We start from the raw sequence: 18,146 nt of genomic DNA, 5'->3' as shown, positions 1-18,146 counted from the left end.
TAAAATACAGAATATGGCTCTAATGGCAAAATTAGGATGGTGTTTGATCACAAAGAGTGATTCAATGTGGGCGCAGCTTGTGAAGAGCATTTATTTCCCTTTTGGGAATTTCTTGGAAGCTTCTGGCAGCACTAATCAGTTTTGGGCCTAGAGAAGTATCCTCCAAGGAAGAGAGCTGTTGGAAAAGGGATTGTTGTGGGTAATTGGAGATGGCCGGTCAGTTAGCATTTGGGATGACCCTTGGGTACCCTATATTAATGGATATAAGATCCTCTCTAGTAAGCCAGATAATTGTGATGAAAGGGTGGTGGCAGACCTTATTAGCTACCCTGGTAGATGGAATATATCAAAGCTTTTAAAGCTGGTGTCTTATGAAGAAGTAGGATGTATACTCAAAATGTCCATCAGCACTGAAGGAGGAGCTGATAAGTTATGCTGGGGCCCAAATTCTAAAGGTATCTTTTCTGTCAAGTCTGCCTATCGACTTGGTTCATCCCAAACTCCATATCAATCACGTTCAGCAGTAAAGGCCTCCATCATTCCCAAACAGGTGTGGAAAGTAATATGGAATTAAAAAATTCCACCTAAAGTTCAGGTTTTCTTGTGGAAATGTTGTATTGATGCGATAGCTGTTTTCAAGAATTTGCAAAAGAGAAATATAATCATCTCAGAGATGTGTCCATTATGTGATGGAGCTGCTAAAACAGTAGAACACGCTCTTTTTGAATGCCCGATAGCACAGCAGGCGTGGTCTGCCTTCCCTGTTACCATGAGATCAAGGAGTAACCCCACTAGGAGTGTATTTGAATGGTTTTTATGTTGGGGACAACAGCCTGGCCTACCTCGTAAGGAGCAACAACAATGTTTTTCTATCTATGCTATGTTTTTTTTTTTTTTTTGGGTAGAAAAGAAGGCTATTCATTCAAGCGCGCCCAATGCCAAACAAAGGAAAACAAAATACATAAGATAGATAGAGAGCATGATAAACACAAGGTATGGATATATGGTATCCAAAAACCATGAGTGAAAATTAACTCAGTCTCACATGCCATTGACTGGGTCATCCAGGCTACGGGATGGTTTACAACCACTTCCCTAGAGAAAAAGCTGTAGATATAGCTAAAATTAAGCGTAGACACAAATGTGCCAAAAGAGGGGGGGGGGGGCATATGTGCTGAGCAAACCAACGCCAAACTGTCCACGCATGCCGATACACTACCACAACGCCTACTTTCAAACAGACTTGTTGGATCGACAAAGGTTTGCTGGATCGACGAGTGGAGCTACGATCGATTGCAAAAGGGCCACCAGAAACGCTGCCACAGCCTACTTTCGAACAGAATTGCAAGGATCTACGGGATAGGCGGGTAGAGCTTCGTTCGGCAACAAGAAAGGTTTGGTGAAGGTGAACTGCGGTTGGGGCATCGGAGCCGATGATAATCTCGGTGCCATCAGCACCCGGATCACTAACACCTGCAAATATACAAACAAGGAAAATGGAAAAATCTCCATTGTTTGGAAGCCCTTCGGTTCGGTGGCTAAAAACCATAACCAGCCACTGAACTGAGGCTGGATAAGGTAGAACGGGGAGCTTCAGGGATGTTGTAGCAGGGTGGAAGGTGGGGCGATGATGATCCGTGAAAGGGGGGGGGGTGGGTTCGTCATCATCGTCGTCGGCATCGCTATCGGCGGTGCCAAGGATCTTGGTGGACGGTGCAAAGAAGGAGAGGAGAAGGATTACACGCACAAATGGCGGGGAAATAAACATGCACAAACGGCGGAGAAATAACAGGCACAAATGGCGGAGAAAAACCGGTAGAGAAAAACTTAGAGAAGGTGTTTCGTTCGAGAAACCAGGATAAACCAGATTTTCCAAAATAAAGGTTTCAGGCAGCACAACAAATCCAAACAGTGTTGAGGCAGCCAGAGCTTAGGCGTGAGAGAGATGAGGCAGCCGCTGCAGTCGCCACTTAACAATTTAACCCATCTAATGCTAGTAGTACTCAATCGGCGGCGATGGGAGAGGGCAAGACGGAAGGAGATAAAGGGTTCCTGAAATGTTACCTCATTAGAGCAAAACGAGACGGAAAGAAAACTCTTCGATCACATATGGGAAAATTGGATGAAAAGAAATGCTGCAATCTATAGAAGACATAACCCTCCAGTCCACATATGGCTAATGAGTGCTAAATTAACAGTTGATTCTGTTTTGAGTTTTTTGTTTTTAACTCAGGTACCAGATCAGATTCAAATACCTCCTTCACATATACATCAGCATTCTAGGAAATGTCAAGTCTTTTCCGATGCAGCTTTCTCCACCAGGCCGTGTGCCATGGGACTAGGTTGCTTTATTGTAGATGAGCAAGCTTCGATGGGATGGATAGCAACGGATCATTTATTCCCAACTTCAGTCATTGTTGGTGAGGCTTTAGCTTTGAAACTTGGTATGCATAAGGCTAGAGCTGCTGGAATTTGATGCCTGATTGTGTGTACTCGGATTGCCAATCTCTCATTCGCTTCCTTGGGAGCGATTCTCTACAACCACCAACAGAATTGTCGATTGTGCTTCACGACATCAGAAGTACCAGGTTGAGCTTTCAAGAATGTGAGTTTTTCTACAATTAACGGAATGGGTGTTTTTATTACTTCGTTTGGAAAGTATGGGAGGTACATGAAATTTTCTAAACCTCACAAGTGAAAGTGTACATTAGTCATACCTCAGGGGAGGTGCGTGAAATTTTTCCAAAAAAACAAAATCTTAGAATCACTAAAATTTTTTACTTCCAGGGATTTTTAAACCAATTCCAATGGCACGGACCGATTCCAAATTTTAAAACCTTGCTCTCAGGTAGGGATGTAAACGGATTGGATTCAGCTTGGATAGTGCTATATCCGCATCCGCATCCGCATCCGCATCCGCATCCGATTAGCTTTCGGACGGATTTGGATAGTGCTAAATGGACACGAACACGAATACAGATCGGATATTTTATCCATTTACATGTAAATATAGCTTTTTGGATAGCTATAGCCTATCTGTATCTATCCGTTTAGCTTTCGGACGGATTCGGATAGTGCTAAACGGATACCAAAACGGATTTCGGCTATTCATTTACATCCCTACTCTCAGGCTTTCAATGTTGTTGAAGTGAATTGCCATGAGACGAGAAGTAAGGCCTATGTGGAACCTAATTAAGTCCGATCATATGAATTGTATTAATTACCAAACGGATCTGCAGCTTCTCCTATAGCTCCAGTTGCCAAAAGGGCTTCGTGGATTTTTTTTTACTCTCCAGTCCGTAGGTAGCATTCACACTTCGAGAACTTTGGTCTCAAGTTGCAGAGCAGATGAAAGCAATGGAAAGTGGAAACAGTAGCCGCACTCTCGAAAGAACCTGTAAGTTCGTAGTCATAAGTCAGCACTAATTGCGCTTTCAATAAAATTTTTGAATGTTTAGTTTGTTCTTCAAAAGAGTCCCGATCGGGAGAACTGTTGTACTAAGAGATTCAACAACCCATCTGGGTTTTCTGCAAAACCCTTCTTCATCTTTCAATTATTACTTCTCCTCAAAACCCTCAAGAAATCAAAACCCTTTCGTTGTCTCTTACCTCATCATTGAAAGTGTAACTCCTCAAGATAACTCTTCCAAGTCACAAGAAGAGTCCTCAACAGATCATTCCTCTCAAGGATTATCTTTAACTAAGTCCTAAACTGTAGCAACAGCTCTTATCCTTATCTAATCTTTAGTGACCCTCAAGTTACATCTGAATGTAAAACTCTTGTAAATACAATATAAATACACAGCCTCACATACCAATTCGGTACTAAGGAATTCAAGTTCATCTCAAACTTTACCTGGTATCAGCAGCCTGCTAAAGTTTTAGCAGTTCGATCCAGATTTTTCTCCCTTCCTTTTCACGTTTCTGCCTTGGCAACCTCTCCATCTTCGTCGCTCACAACCACACCTGTTGTGATCTCGGCCTCCACTCCCTTTGGTTTTGGAGGAAACACATCACATATTCTGCAGATCAAGTTGGACCCCCCACTCCCTTTGGTTTTGGAGGAAACATATCACATATTCTACAGATCAAGTTGGACCAAACCAACTATCTCTTATGGCATGCTCAGTTTCTGCCATTATTCCGGCTTCATGACTATCTCCAGTATGTCGATGTGTTGTTTCCGTGTCCCTCTCCAACCCTCATTGCGACTGTGAATGCCACTGACACTGCTGCTACACCTCAACCGCAACCCAACCCTGAGTATATCACATGGTAGCAGCAAGATCAGATGTTGCTCTGTTGCTTACTCTCTACTCTCATCGAATCGGTCTTCTCCCTGGTTGTTGGTTTGGATATTTCTCATGAAGTATGGATGGCGCTTGAGAAGCACTTCTCCTCTCGCTCTCAGGCCCGTATAAAAAAGGGGCACTCTCTCTGTGGCTGAATATGTTCAAAAAGTGAAGGCAATTGCAGCACATCTGGCCGCGGCTGCTCAGCCCATCTCTGATAGCCAAATGGTTCTTAGTCTTCTCCACGGCCTTGGGCCTGAATATGATGGCTTTGTTTTACAATCAGCTCCTGTGGCCTATCACCCGAGTCGCCATTTCTGCATCCAAGAAGGTTGGTTTTGAATCCTCTGATAGACCAGACTCGGTTCTTACCCTCTTCAGAAACCATGGATTTACCGACGCCCAAATTTCCAGTATCATTGGAAGGTTCCCATCAGTGCTCGTATCCAGTCCTACAAAGAACCTTCTGCCTAAACTTGAGTTTTTCCATTCCCAGGGTGTTTCCAGTCCTAACATCGCCAAAATCCTCTGTAAAGAGCCAAGGGTCTTGTCCAGTAGCTTAGAAAACCAAATCATCCCTGCTTTTAATTTCTTGAACAGTTTAGTTGGGACTGTGGAGAATGTTGTTCTTGGTCTAAAACGTGAACCTCGTCTCATCAGGTGTGGCATACAGATTGTGTCTCGAAATATTGCAATCTTGAGAGAAAATGGAGTGCCTGAGTCTGAAATCATGATTTTACTAATTAACTTTCCCAGCACCATGATGCCAAAAAATGATCGGTTCAAACAGATACTTGAGGAGATTAAGCAAATGGGTTTCAACCTTTCAAAACACATGTTTATGCGTGCTCTGTTTGTATTTACATCAGTGAACAGATCGACATGGAAGCTGAAATTGGAGGCTTATAGAAGGTGGGGTTTTTTTGAGAATGAGATTCTCATGGCATTTAGAAAGTACCCTTATTTTGTGGCACTGTTTGAGAAGAGGATAATGAGGCATGGATTTCTTTCATAACAAAATGGGTTGGGAAAGGGCAGTTATCATCACATACCCGCAACTTCTTGGGTTTAGCTTGGAGAAGAGGATTCTTCCATGCTGTTCAGTTTTACGAGTATTGATATTGAAAGGTCTGGTGAAGGAAGATCTTAAATTGGCCATCTGTTGACAAAAAATGAGAAGTATTTCTTGGAGAAGTTTGTGACCAAATATGAGAAAGAAGTTCCTCATCTCTTGGAATTATTCAAAAGAAATATTAATCTGCTAGGACTAGGATATGGAACTGAGGAAGTGTGGAAAGAACCTATTGTAAAATGCTCAAATCTTTGAAACTTGACAAACAAATCTAATTGCTTCTTTGTGACCTTGAAGCCTCAATGTCTATATGGAGACTGTATACGAGCCTATATATAACTCTTTTTTTGTGCAACCATTAAGGTCAATGATTCAATATGTGTTTCTAGGAAATTTACTGTCCAGCTGTTATGCTTCAGTTGAACTGTTTTGAGCTCAGCAGGAAGACGCTTATCTGTTGCCTAAGTCATTCTGGTGAGTGTGATTACTTGAGTAGAGGCTAGTCCCAGATTTGCAGTTTTAACTTCAATTCACTCAACATTAGAAGGTGTATAACAAGTAAAATTTATGTAAAATTGGTTTCTTGGGGCATTAATTTGCAAAATTAGTTAGTAGGATGTTACTTTCTATGAATTTATTTGTATCGATAAGTTTTCTTTTATTAAAAAGGCTGCTTTGTGTTAATGATTTGATAAATTGGTTGTGCTAATTTGTATAACTGGTAAGAAAGAGTGGAGGAAAAAGAAAAAAAACCTTCCTTTGGTATATTTGATTCTAAACTTGTAGTGCTGAAGCTGTAGGGTTTTTAGTATTGAAAATTTATGGAGTTTCGGTTATACAGATGCTTGTTATTGAATTGAACTTTGAAAAGCAGTATATCCTATAAATGTGAGGAGACCTAAAAGGATGATTATATCAGGAAAACGGGTAGGGGAGGAACCTATTTGGATAATTAATAATTGGGTTTTTGGGTGTAGAACAATTATAGTCTGAGTTTAAAAAAAATGTTTGAGTCTACTTAGCGAATATTGGCGGGACTAGGAGATTTATTGTTCAATATGAATCTACAGTCTTGAAGGTTGTCTGCTGCAGCCAGGTCATGGAGGATCCTCAGCACAACTTGAAGAAGAGGGACAACATTCGCAATAGATTTCCATGCCCATGAAGCTGTCACTGGGTTGGGGGCATGTTGAAGGTCCGATCTTTTGCTTCATAATGCCTCAAACATTGCTTCTTGGTTGTCAATGCACCACCACAATTCATTTCTACAAATGCAAACTTATTCTGAAAAATTATTTTCGTAAGCTGTTTTTAAATTTAATTTATCCTGCTATTGTCGGTAAAAAAAAAATTTAATCTATCCTGCCAAATGTATTTGGGTTGGAACTTGGAAATGCGGCAAAAAGTAAAGGTCCATAGGTGGTCCATCGAGACATCTTCTAGTTTATAAGCTCCAACAATTCAGACTTGGATTCATAAAAGCTAGGGTTTTAAAACCAGGAATCGCTGAATAATGCATAATCGGTCTGAAACAGCAGAAATCGGGGAGTCTCAAAATGCTAGAAACCGGAATCGGTCCCAGCCGATTTCCGATCAGATTCAACGATATTTGAAACCCTGAATTAAAAACAGATCTGCAGGCATGGTTTGAGGTATCGGATCAGATCGGCCAATTTTGACTGGATCGGATCGGTATTGGTCGAGATTGATTCCGATACCGATCTGATCCGATCCAGCTGTATGGATAGGGGTAAAAATGTAAAAAAATTAATTTTTTTTATAAGAAAATAGGACAAAAGTGTCATATTTTCCCGAGTTTGGGCGATCGTGATTTGTATCGGCCGATCCAATCCCGATCCGATCCGATCCAGCTGATATCCAGATCACAAACCATGCGTTCTCCAAAGTGCCAGTTGTTAAAGGTGTCACGGATTTTTAGGGGTAATTTTGTTTTTGTTTTTGCTCCTAGGGAAGCAATTCATTAGCCAATTCTTTACTTCGGAAGGTCCTGCGTGTATGACATAGGGTCGTATGCAAAGACCGCCTTACCCTCACTCAGGCAGGGGTAAGACAATCATTGTGTACGTCCTTGTGTCTGCGTAGCACAACACATGACATGCAATGTGCCATAAAGGATCCAAATTGTAAAACTAGAGACTCATGCATGGTTTCAAGAATTGGTAATTGGATCACTGGTTAAGCCGGTTTGGTTCGGAATCGATCGAGAGTCGTGATAGACCCAAACTCTGGACGATCCAATACAACCGATTCAAGGGTTTTTGAAACCGATTCCAATGGCAAGGACCAATTCCGGTGGGACGGAGTGACGGACCGATTCCGTCTTTTTTGTTTTTCTTTTATGGTGAGAATAAGATTTCCGACTTTTAAATCCTTGCACTCAGGCTCTCTCTCATATGAATTGTATTCATTACCAAACGGTCCTTCAGCTTCTCCTAAAAGCGTCAGATGCCAAAGGGGTTTCGTGGATTTTTACTCTCCAGTCCGTAGGCAGCGTTCACACTTCGAGAACTTTGGTCTCAAGTTGCAGAGCCGATGAAAGGAATTGGAAAAAGAAACCGCGCTCTCAAAAAACCCTGTAAGTTCGTAATCAGAATTCGGAAGTAGTTGTTTTTAGGAAATTTCCAAATGTTTAGTTTCCTCTTCAAAAGAGTCCCAATTGGGAGAACGGTAAGAGATTCAACAACCCAACTGTGTTTTCAGCGAAACACTTCATCTTTCAAATACTACTAAAAAATCTCAAGAAATCAGAACTCTTTCCTTGTCTCTTACCTCATCAGCTCATGTGGCCTATCACTCGCAGCCGCCATTTCTGCATCCGAGAAGGTTGATTTTGAATCCTCTGATAGACCAGACTCAGTTCTAACCCTCTTCAGAAACCATGGATTCACCGAAGCCCAGATTTCCACTCTCGCTGGAAAGTGTCCATCATTGCTCGTATCCAATCCTACAAAGACCCTTCTGCCTAAATTTGAGTTCTTCCATTCCCAGGGTGTTTCGAGCCCTAAACTCGCCAAAATAATCTGCAAAGACCCATGGCTTTTGTTTTCTAGCTTAGAAAACCAAATCATCCCTGCTTTTAATTTCTCGAAAAGTTTAGTTGGGACTGTGGAGAATGTTGTTATTGGTCTAAATCGTCATTCTGGTCTCATCAGTTGTGATATACAGAATGTGACTCGAAATATTTCAATCTTGAGAGAAAATGGAGCGCCGGAGTCTAATATTGTGCGTTTACTAATATCCTGTCGCAGATCGATTACACCTAAAAATGATCGTTTCAAACAGATAGTTGAGGAGATTAAGCTAATGGGTTTCAACCATTCACAATACAAGTTTATGCGTGCTCTCCAAGTGTTAACATCAATCAACAAATTGACATGGAAGCAGAAATTGGAGGCTTATAGAAGTTGGGGGTTTTCTGAGAATGAGATTCTCATGGCATTTAGGAGGTACCCAAATTTTATGGCACTGTCTGAGAAGAGGATAATGAGACATATAGATTTCTTTCTTAACAAAATGGGTTGGGAACGGACAGTTATCTTCACGTACCCGGACATTCTTGGGCTTTGCTTGGAGAAGAGAATTCTTCCAAGGTGTTCAGTTGTTCGAGTATTGATATTGAAAGGTCTGATGAAGAAAGATCGTCAAATGGGATATCTATTGAAAGAAAGTGAGAAGCTTTTCTTGGAGAAGTTTGTGACAAAATATGAGAAAGAAGTTCCTCAACTCTTGGATTTATACAAAGGGAATATTAGTCTGCTAGAACTAGGATATGGAACTGAGGAAGTGTGGAAAGAACCTACTGGTAAAATGCCCAAATTTTTGAAATTTGACAAATAGATCTAAATATTTCTTTGTGAGCTTGAAGCCTCAAGGTCTATATGGAGACTGTATACCAACAATTAAGGTCAATGATTCTATATGGGTTTCAAGGAACTTGACTGTCCAGCTCTTATGCTTCAGGTAAATTGTTTTATGCTCAGCAGGAAGGCACTTATCTGTTGCCTAGTCATCCTGGTGCATATGGTTACTTGAGTAGAGGCTAGTACTGGATTTACAGTTTAATTTCAATCTACTCAAAACCTTGGTGAATAGAAAGTACAATTTATGTAAAATTGGATTCTTAGAGCATTAAATTTGCAATATTTGTTATGTGATGTCACTTTCTATGCATTTATGTGTATTGATAGGTTTTCTTTTATTTAAAGGCTGCTTAGTGTCAATGACTTGATAAATTGGTTATATGCTGATTTGTATATTTGGTAAGTAAAAGAGAAGGAAGAAAGAAAACCTTCCTTTGGTGTATTTGGTTCTAAACTTGTGGTGTTGAAGCTGCAGTGTCTTTAGTAGTGAAAATTGGTGCAGTTTCGGTTATACAAATGTTTGTTATTGAATTGAACTTCGAAAAACAGTATATCCCATAAATGTGAGAATACCTAAAAGGATGATTATATCTATTCAAAACCTTTTCCTTTTAATGAATTTTATAGAGTTTATCTTACATACCTGCTGTTTGAAACCATAGATTTAAGTTACTTTTTGTAGGGAGATTTACTATTCTGGACCTGAATGGACCTACTGCTGTAGACAGATGGAATGTTTTAAAATCACTGAGCTTGATGACCACAATTTTGGAATCTATGGAACATATACTGTCGTGCTAGATGGTTCTAATTTGTATCATCAATCAACTGCTCTACTTAATAGTGTTTCTCAGTGTTTCGTGCCAAACAAATTGGGGGATTTTCCTTTCGATGTGTTTGATGATAGTTTTTTGTGCCACTTGAAATAACAGTAAAACTATACATTTGCCTTTGATGGAAATGCAGAAAATTTTCTCCCTATGAGCTGGGGATGATGCTTGGTGCAACTGCCAATTGAATATAAAACTGAATTCAAGAAATAGCAACTACTACCAGAACTGATCTGACAAGCTGTGCTAGCATGAACTTTAGATAGAGAACAAGACAAGCCCCTTATTCTGAATCCACTTTAACAAATTATATTGTTGATGATCAAGATGAGTTTCTTGAAAGCTAGATAAAGAACAAGACAATCATTCTTGTAGAAAGGCTGCAAACCACACTGTTCTTAATCCAAACTGTTTTTTGCTCTCACTAACTTGTGATGCAAAATAGGAAATCCATAATCAACCATTAACTTCAAAGCTTCGTCCTCCACGTTCATTTTGTGCATATACTGCTCACTTGATCATATTTGGGCTACATGTCTATACTCTTATCAGATTAACAAGCTTATGGATGCAATTGCAATCTCCGTTCAAGAATCAAGACTTTTCAATTGCAGAGAGATAAAATCACGAGGTATGATGGGCTTCACATATACACATGGGGGGCACATGATCAGGATTGGAGAAAAAAACAAATAAATTATAATTAGTATACATTGCCTGTCAATATCATAACTGAAACATTATCAGATCATAGTAAGGGTGTCACTGTCAGCTAGCAAAACCTCATTAAAAAGTCAGTTTTTCATAAAGGCTATGAAATTTCCAGGGTTTCCAATATGTATTTGCAGCTTCCATTTGACAGTGCTAGCAAGTAACATGGTATTTATATTTGTAACTTCACTTGCAACTTCAAGGAGATCTCCATCTTCTCTGTGTCTTGTCTGATGAAAACCATTGTGCATCGAGTCACATTTTTTTTTTTTTTTTTTTTGTGTTGTAATGGAAGAAAAGTCATAAACCTTTTCATCATCTTCATCACCCGCATTCAAAAAAAGAAATGCAAGATTTTTGTAACCAAAAAAGAAAGCTTTCGTCAGCTGCCAAAAAAAAACAAAGAAAAAAACCAGAAAGAAATATATATGATACCTCAAAGAGTTGAGAAAGAACTTTAGTTGTTGGAGTTCGATTTTAAAGAAGGGTTAATCTGTTTGTTACCAAGGTGGTTACAACAATCTAGTAACCATTTTTTCTCATTCTTATTTTAAGTGGCCATTTTTTGTAATTTCTTCTCTCCCTCTACCCTTCCTCTTTCTCCGTATCCTTATCTCCATCCTTTCTGTCTCCGGCCCCTCTGCCCCCACTCTCCTTCGGCTCTCACTGTCACTCTACCTTCCCTTAACAGCTTCAGCTCCCCCCTTCCCCTGCCCATCACATCTGTCCCTACTGAACCAGACAACCAACGCCCCTGCTCCATCTCCATAATCGTCAATCCCCTGTGCACCCAACCTCATTCTCTATTGTAGACCCTGCCATTGAAATCAAAGTCGAAAGAAAACATTGTCCTTGTCGTTTTTGTTTCTGGTGGCCTTGGGTTTGGGTTTCCCAAGCTTCTCTTCCCAATCCAACGGAATCGAATGGTGGAATTGGCTTATGCACTCTTTTAAAGTCCGTATAGCAGAAATAGGGTAGTCGTGTAGATATTTCTCTTTATTGTGTAGATAAATTTTTTTTAGGGGGGGAGGAAAGGGATTTAAATGTAGGGGAAAAGGACTCTGTCGTAGAGTGTGTCTCCTACTCCTAGACACAATATTGGATGAAATGACTATCCCACTCCTATGAAAGGTGGAAATCCTGCACCAATTTATGCTTCCGTAGTGCCCCTATTGGCCTCCGTGTTGACGCAAGGGCCACACTTAAAATGTAATAATGCTTTGTGATTTGCAATGTATCATGGTCAAGTGGGTTCATATTATAGATCATCCCAAGCCCATAGAATCCATTAAATTTCAGTCTAAGAGAAGCATGGGAAAGGGGTAAAAGATGCCATATATTACGATGGAGAAAAGGTTGGGCACACCAACTGTCTATCGTAAGCTAGTATTCTCTCTCTCTCTCTCTCTCTCTCCCCCTTTTTTGAAATTATCCCATGCCTGTCCCGTGCCCCCATTGGGTGTAGCCCGCTAGCTTACCGCACACGGGTGGACAGACAGTGTGCCTATCCCTCTGCCATTACGAGGATGCTATTTCATTATAAAAGATTCTAGTATTGTTGTAATTTTTTGGTCAATTTGAATTTAATTTTAACAAACATCCCCTACTATTTTTAGTTAAAAATTTGATCCACTTATGTTTGTCAATGCTACAGTTTTTTATGGGAAGAGATTGCTGCTAGGCTGAGTGCTCCTACATCAATGTGGAGGCTAATGAGAGCGTGTGTAGGGGCACCCAACAGAGGTGAGATTTTTCATTTCGGGTTTGGGGGGGGGGGGGGCAATTATTTCTCCCTTCTTGTGTAGGCATGGGCTCCACACAACCTCACAGTCTTCATTCTCCCTTTCTTGATATGTCTCATGTCACAAATCTTTGCAACCTAAATCTCTACTCTTTTTTTCTAATGCAAAAACCCCATGTAGCGATTGTGCGCTCCCACCCCCCTCCCCTTCACTATGCAACCACCCTAGCCCTATCTTTTTTTGCTTCTGTTTTTCCTCCTCTAACCCATCCCTACCCCACAACTCCGCACCACCCCTTGCTTCCTTGCCCTCCCCCATCTCCCCATGCCCTCTGTCCCAGTATCCCTCCCTCTCCCGCCCCTACTTCCCGACCCTGCCTTCTCCCCCACTCGGCAATCCTTCCCTTGCTTCCTTCTTGTCAAACTCTTGCCCTACCCCATTGCCACCCCTCCCCTACCTATTCATCAACCCCGCCACATTCCCCTCTCACCAACCACGCCCAACCCCCTATGTTCTTCCTCCCCCACCCCCACCATGTTCTGAAACCCCGCTCCAACCTCCTCTGTTTTTCATCCCCCACTTTCGGGAACCTGTAATATGCCCTCCCTCTCCCGTTCTGTCTCTCCCCCTCACCTACCTCCTTCCTCCCCTACCTCTTTCTCCATTCCCTATGTCATCAGAGAAGAGACCAAGGGTAAATTGGAATTATAAAAAAAAGAAAAGAAAAAAGAAACGTCAAACATAACATTGTGAAATGTGACGTACTTCAAATATAATATATGGTTGAAGTTATGGCATCTTCCTACTATCCCAAAGATCTACCACCTCATCTAGAAAACGTTACATGCAAAACTCCCTCTTCCAGATCTCCTCAATGCTCGCGGCTTTGGGCTCAACCCTATCTGCTCTTTATGTCAAGATGGAGTGGTAACGGCTTCCCATCTTTTCTTCAATTGTCCAGTCATTAAAGCTATATGGCAGAGTGTAGGACTGACTCACTTCTTCACCAATCAAGATATCCAGTCGGGTATTTTAACTGCTTCAGCAATTTCCAACTCTCATGGAAGGGATGAGAACCTCAAGGCATCTCTGTTTTGCAGCCTTGTCTGGTTTATTTGGAAGGCTTATTGGGATCTCCTGTTCAGGCAAATCACTTTTAATCAACGCACTATCATGCTCAGAGCCATTTCTCAAGCGCGGGAACTACTGCAGAACTATTCCTCTCCTCCTTGCAGAAACATCAGGAGCATTTGCTGGATCCCGCCTTCATTCCCCAGTGTAAAATTCAATGTAGACGGAGCTAGCAGGGGCAATCGTGGTATTGCAGGTATTGGGGGAGTCTGCAGGTCACATGATGCCTCCTTTATCTGTGCCTTCTCGCAGGGAATTGGTAGAAATTATGCTCTTGTAGCTGAGGCGCTGGCTGTTCGTACTGCGTTGACTATTGCACTGCAAAGGGGTTTCCCATGTTTAATCATTGAGAGCGATAATCTAACGATTATCCAGCTTTTGACTGGAGCTGCAACTGCAATGCCTTGGAAGATCGCTCATATCATAGCAGATTGTCGAGCCATAAGTTTATCCTTCACCCAACTGTCGTATGTTCACTCCTTTAGGGAAGTTAATGCTGTGGCTGATTGTCTTGCCTCTTTAGGTGCCTCCACTCAGTCTTTGATGCATTGGCAGGATACTCCCCCCCCCCCCCCCCTTGTATTTCCCTCTCTTTGTTCTCTAACTTGTCTGGAATGTTTTTCCAGGGTTAATAAAGTTTATTCAGCAAAAAAAAGAAATATGATGTATACCAAATGTAAAATTCCACACTTTAGGTACCCTGCCTGAAATTTATTTTTTTGGTAAGACCCTACCTGAAATTAATCCTACACACATGCACTTATGTTTGCAATGTAATATTTTTAGGGTAAAAAAACGTTGCTGGTCGTATAGCTTGCCTGTATCCAAATAGAGCTCCCCCAAAAGGATGGCCCGCTCCCTTAAAAAATGAAAAATCCCCCCAATGGATGCCCCCATAGGTATCTTAATTGGGCCCTCTCATGCTACTGCAAGGACTAGTGACCGGGCAGTATTCTTTCCTTTTTGTTATTATTTTTTTGGGAGAATATTCTCTGTGCTGCAGTGTAGGTTGTGCCCATGCACATGGGCCTGCCACTCAGGGGGGGCAGGGTGGTCATTGCATCCACCCCCATGTGCCTAGGCGTAGCCTGCCCTGCGGCATAGAGAAGAGCGCCCCCTTTTTTTTCTTCAAGCTTCTATGTCTCTCACAATTGTGTTTGGGCTGAAACTTCATAAAACTAGACGCTCATGCATGGTTTCAAGAATTGGAAATCGGATTGCTGGTAAGCCGATTTGGTTCGGAATCGATCATGGTTCGTGACCGACCCCAACTCTGGCTAATCCAATCCAATCGATTCAAGGGTTTTTGAAACCGATTCCAATGACAGGGACTAATTCCGGTGGCTCGGACCGATTCCGACTTTTAAAACCTTGCACTCAAGCTCTCTGTGCTGTTTAAACTCCAATATCAAAAAGTACTCATTACCAAACGGACCTGCAGCTTCTCCTAAAAGCGCCAGTTGCCAAAAGGGTTTCGTGGATTTTTACTCTCCAGTCCGTAGGCGGCGTTCATACTTCGAGAATTTTGGTCTCAAGTTGCAGAGCCGATTAAAGGAATTGGAAACAGAAACCGCGCTCTCGAAAAACCCTGTAAGTTCGTAATCAGAATTCGGAAGTAGTTGTTTTTAGTAAATTTCCAAATGTTTAGTTTCCTCTTCAAAAGAGTCCCAATTGGGAGAACGGTAAGAGATTCGACAACCCAACTGTGTTTTCTGCAAAACACTTCATCTTTCAACTACTTCTCAAAAATCTCAAGAAATCAGAACTCTTTCGTTGTCTCTTACCTCATCAGCACATGTGGCCTATCACCCGCAGCCGCCATTTCTGCATCCGAGAAGGTTGATTTTGAATCCTCTGAGAGACCAGACTCAGTTCTAACTCTCTTCAGAAACCATGGATTCACCGAAGCCCAGATTTCCACTCTCGTTGGAAAGTGTCCATCATTGCTCGTATCCAGTCCTACAAAGACCCTTCTGCCTAAACTTGAGTTCTTCCATTCCCAGGGTGTTTCGAGCCCTAAACTCGCCAAAATACTCTGCAAAGACCCATGGCTTTTGTTTTCTAGCTTAAAAAACCAAATCATCCCTGCTTTTAATTTCTCGAAAAGTTTAGTTGGGACTGTGGAGAACGTTGTTACTGGTCTAAATCGTTTTTCTGGTCTCATCAGTTGTGGTATAAAGATTGTGACTCGAAATATTGCAATCTTGAGAGAAAATGGAGTGCCGGAGTCTAATATCGTGCGTTTACTAACATCCTGTCCCAGATCGATGACACCTAAAAATGATCGCTTCAAACAGATAGTTGAGGAGATTAAGCTAATGGGTTTCAATCATTCACAATACATGTTTATGCGTGCTCTCCAAGTGTTAACATCAATCAACAAATTGACATGGAAGCAGAAATTGGAGGCTTATAGAAGTTGGGGTTTTTCTGAGAATGAGATTCTCATGGCATTTAGGAGGTACCCAAATTTTATGGCACTGTCTGAGAAGAGGATAATGAGACATATGGATTTCTTTCTTAACAAAATGGGTTGGGAACGGGCAGTTATCTTCACGTACCCGGACATTCTTGGGCTTAGCTTGGAGAAGAGAATTCTTCCAAGGTGTTCAGTTTTTCGAGTATTGATATTGAAAGGTCTGATGAAGAAAGATCGTCAAATGGGATATTTGTTGAAAAAAAGTGAGAAGCTTTTTTTGGAGAAGTTTGTGACAAAATTTGAGAAAGAAGTTCCTCAACTCTTGGATTTATACAATGGGAATATTAGTCTGCTAGAATTAGGATATGGAACTGAGGAAGTGTGGAAAGAACCTACTGTAAAATGCCCAAAATTTTGAAATTTTACAAATAGATCTAAATATTTCTTTTGAAGTTTGAAGTCTCAAGGTCTATGGAGACTGTATACCAACAATTAAGGTCAATGGTTCAGTATGGGTTTCTAGGAACTTGACTGTCCAGCTCTTATGCTTCTGGTAAACTGTTTTATGCTCAGCAGGAAGGCACTTATCTGTTGCCTAGTCATTATGGTGCATGTGGTTACTTGAGTAGAGGCTAGTACCGGATTTACAGTTTAATTTCAATTTACTCAAAACCTTGGTGAATAGAAAGTAAAATTTATGTAAAATTGGATTCTTGGGGTATTAAATTTGCAATATTTGTTATATGATGTCACTTTCTATGTATTTATGTGTATTGATAAGTTTTCTTTTATTAAAAGGCTGCTTAGTGTCAATGACTTGATAAATTGGTTATATGCTGATTTGTATATTTGGTAAGAAAAAGAGAAGGAAAAAAGAAAACCTTCCTTTGGTGTATTTGGTTCTAAACTTGTGGTGTTGAAGCTGCAGTGTCTTTAGTAGTGAAAATTGGTGTAGTTTCGGTTATACAAATGCTTGTTATTGAATTGAACTTTGGAAAGCAATATATCTTATAAATGTGAGAATACCTAAAAAGATGATTATATCTATTCAAAACCTTTTTCCTTTTAATGATTTTATAGAGTTTATCTAACATACCTGCTGTTTGAAACCATAGATTTAAGTTACTTTTGTAGGGAGATTTAATATTCTGGACCTGAATGGACCTACTGCCATAGACAGATGGAATGTCTTAAAATCACTGAACTTGATTACTACAATTTGGGAATATATGGACCATAAGCTGTCATGCTGGATGGTTCTAATTTGTATCATCAATTAACTGCTCTACTTAATAGTGTTTCTCAGAGTTTCATGCCAAACAAATGGGGACATTTTCCTTTCGATGTGTTTGATGATAGTTTTTTGTGCCACTTGAAATAACAGTAAAACTATACATTTGCCTTTGATGGAAATGCAGAAAATTTTCTCCCTACAGAAAGGAAAAGGGGGGAGGAGAGGAACCTAATTGAATGATGAATCATTGTTGTTGTGTGTGTGTGTGTAGAATGATCTTTGTTGAGTGAAAACGACCAATTTCTATGAGCTGGGGATGATGCTTGTTGCAACTGCAAATTGAATATAAAACTGAATTCAAGAAATAGCAACTTTACTACAAGAACTGATCTGACAAGCTGTGCTACTATGAACTTTAGATAGAGAACAAGACAAGCCCCTTATTCTGAATCCTCTCTAACAAATTATATTGATGATGATCAAGATGAGTTTCTCTGAATGCTAGTTAGAGAACAAGACAATCATTCTTGTAGAGGAGATTGCTGCCAGGCTGAGTGGCCTCTGCATCAATGTGGGGGCTAATGAGAGTGTGTGCAGGGGCATCCAATAGGGTTGAGATTTTTCGTTTCGGGTTGGGGGGGTCTTTGGAACAACAATTTACCCTGGCTATCCTCTTCTACACCGCACTCCACACCTTTTTGATTCTTCATATCATTGCAACTAAGGTGAAAGACATGGTTACCATTTTGTTTTCAAGCATCTGTACCCAGTTTTGGGGGAATTTTGTTGTATTTTTATCTAGCCATTGTAGCTATGTGTTAATGGGGATGGTTG

At 40.8% G+C, this 18,146-nt stretch overlaps 1 protein-coding gene across 1 annotated transcript in view; it reads left to right on the top strand.

Annotated features, from left to right (window-relative positions):
* Positions 1–16,526, top strand: part of LOC122661795 — a 29,424-nt gene extending 12,898 nt beyond the window's left edge. The window contains exon 3 of the mRNA XM_043857303.1: positions 16,265–16,526. Within this exon, the coding sequence (XP_043713238.1) occupies positions 16,265–16,496 (232 nt within the window). The 3' untranslated portion in view covers positions 16,497–16,526. The remainder of the gene's footprint in view (positions 1–16,264) is intronic.
* Positions 16,527–18,146: the final 1,620 nt, after the last annotated feature.

This window comes from Telopea speciosissima, chromosome 5 (genome assembly GCF_018873765.1).
Source record: "Telopea speciosissima isolate NSW1024214 ecotype Mountain lineage chromosome 5, Tspe_v1, whole genome shotgun sequence".
NCBI lineage: Eukaryota > Viridiplantae > Streptophyta > Magnoliopsida > Proteales > Proteaceae > Telopea > Telopea speciosissima.
Note: the sequence above shows the minus strand (reverse complement) of the source record. Positions and strands in the feature narration are given on the sequence as shown.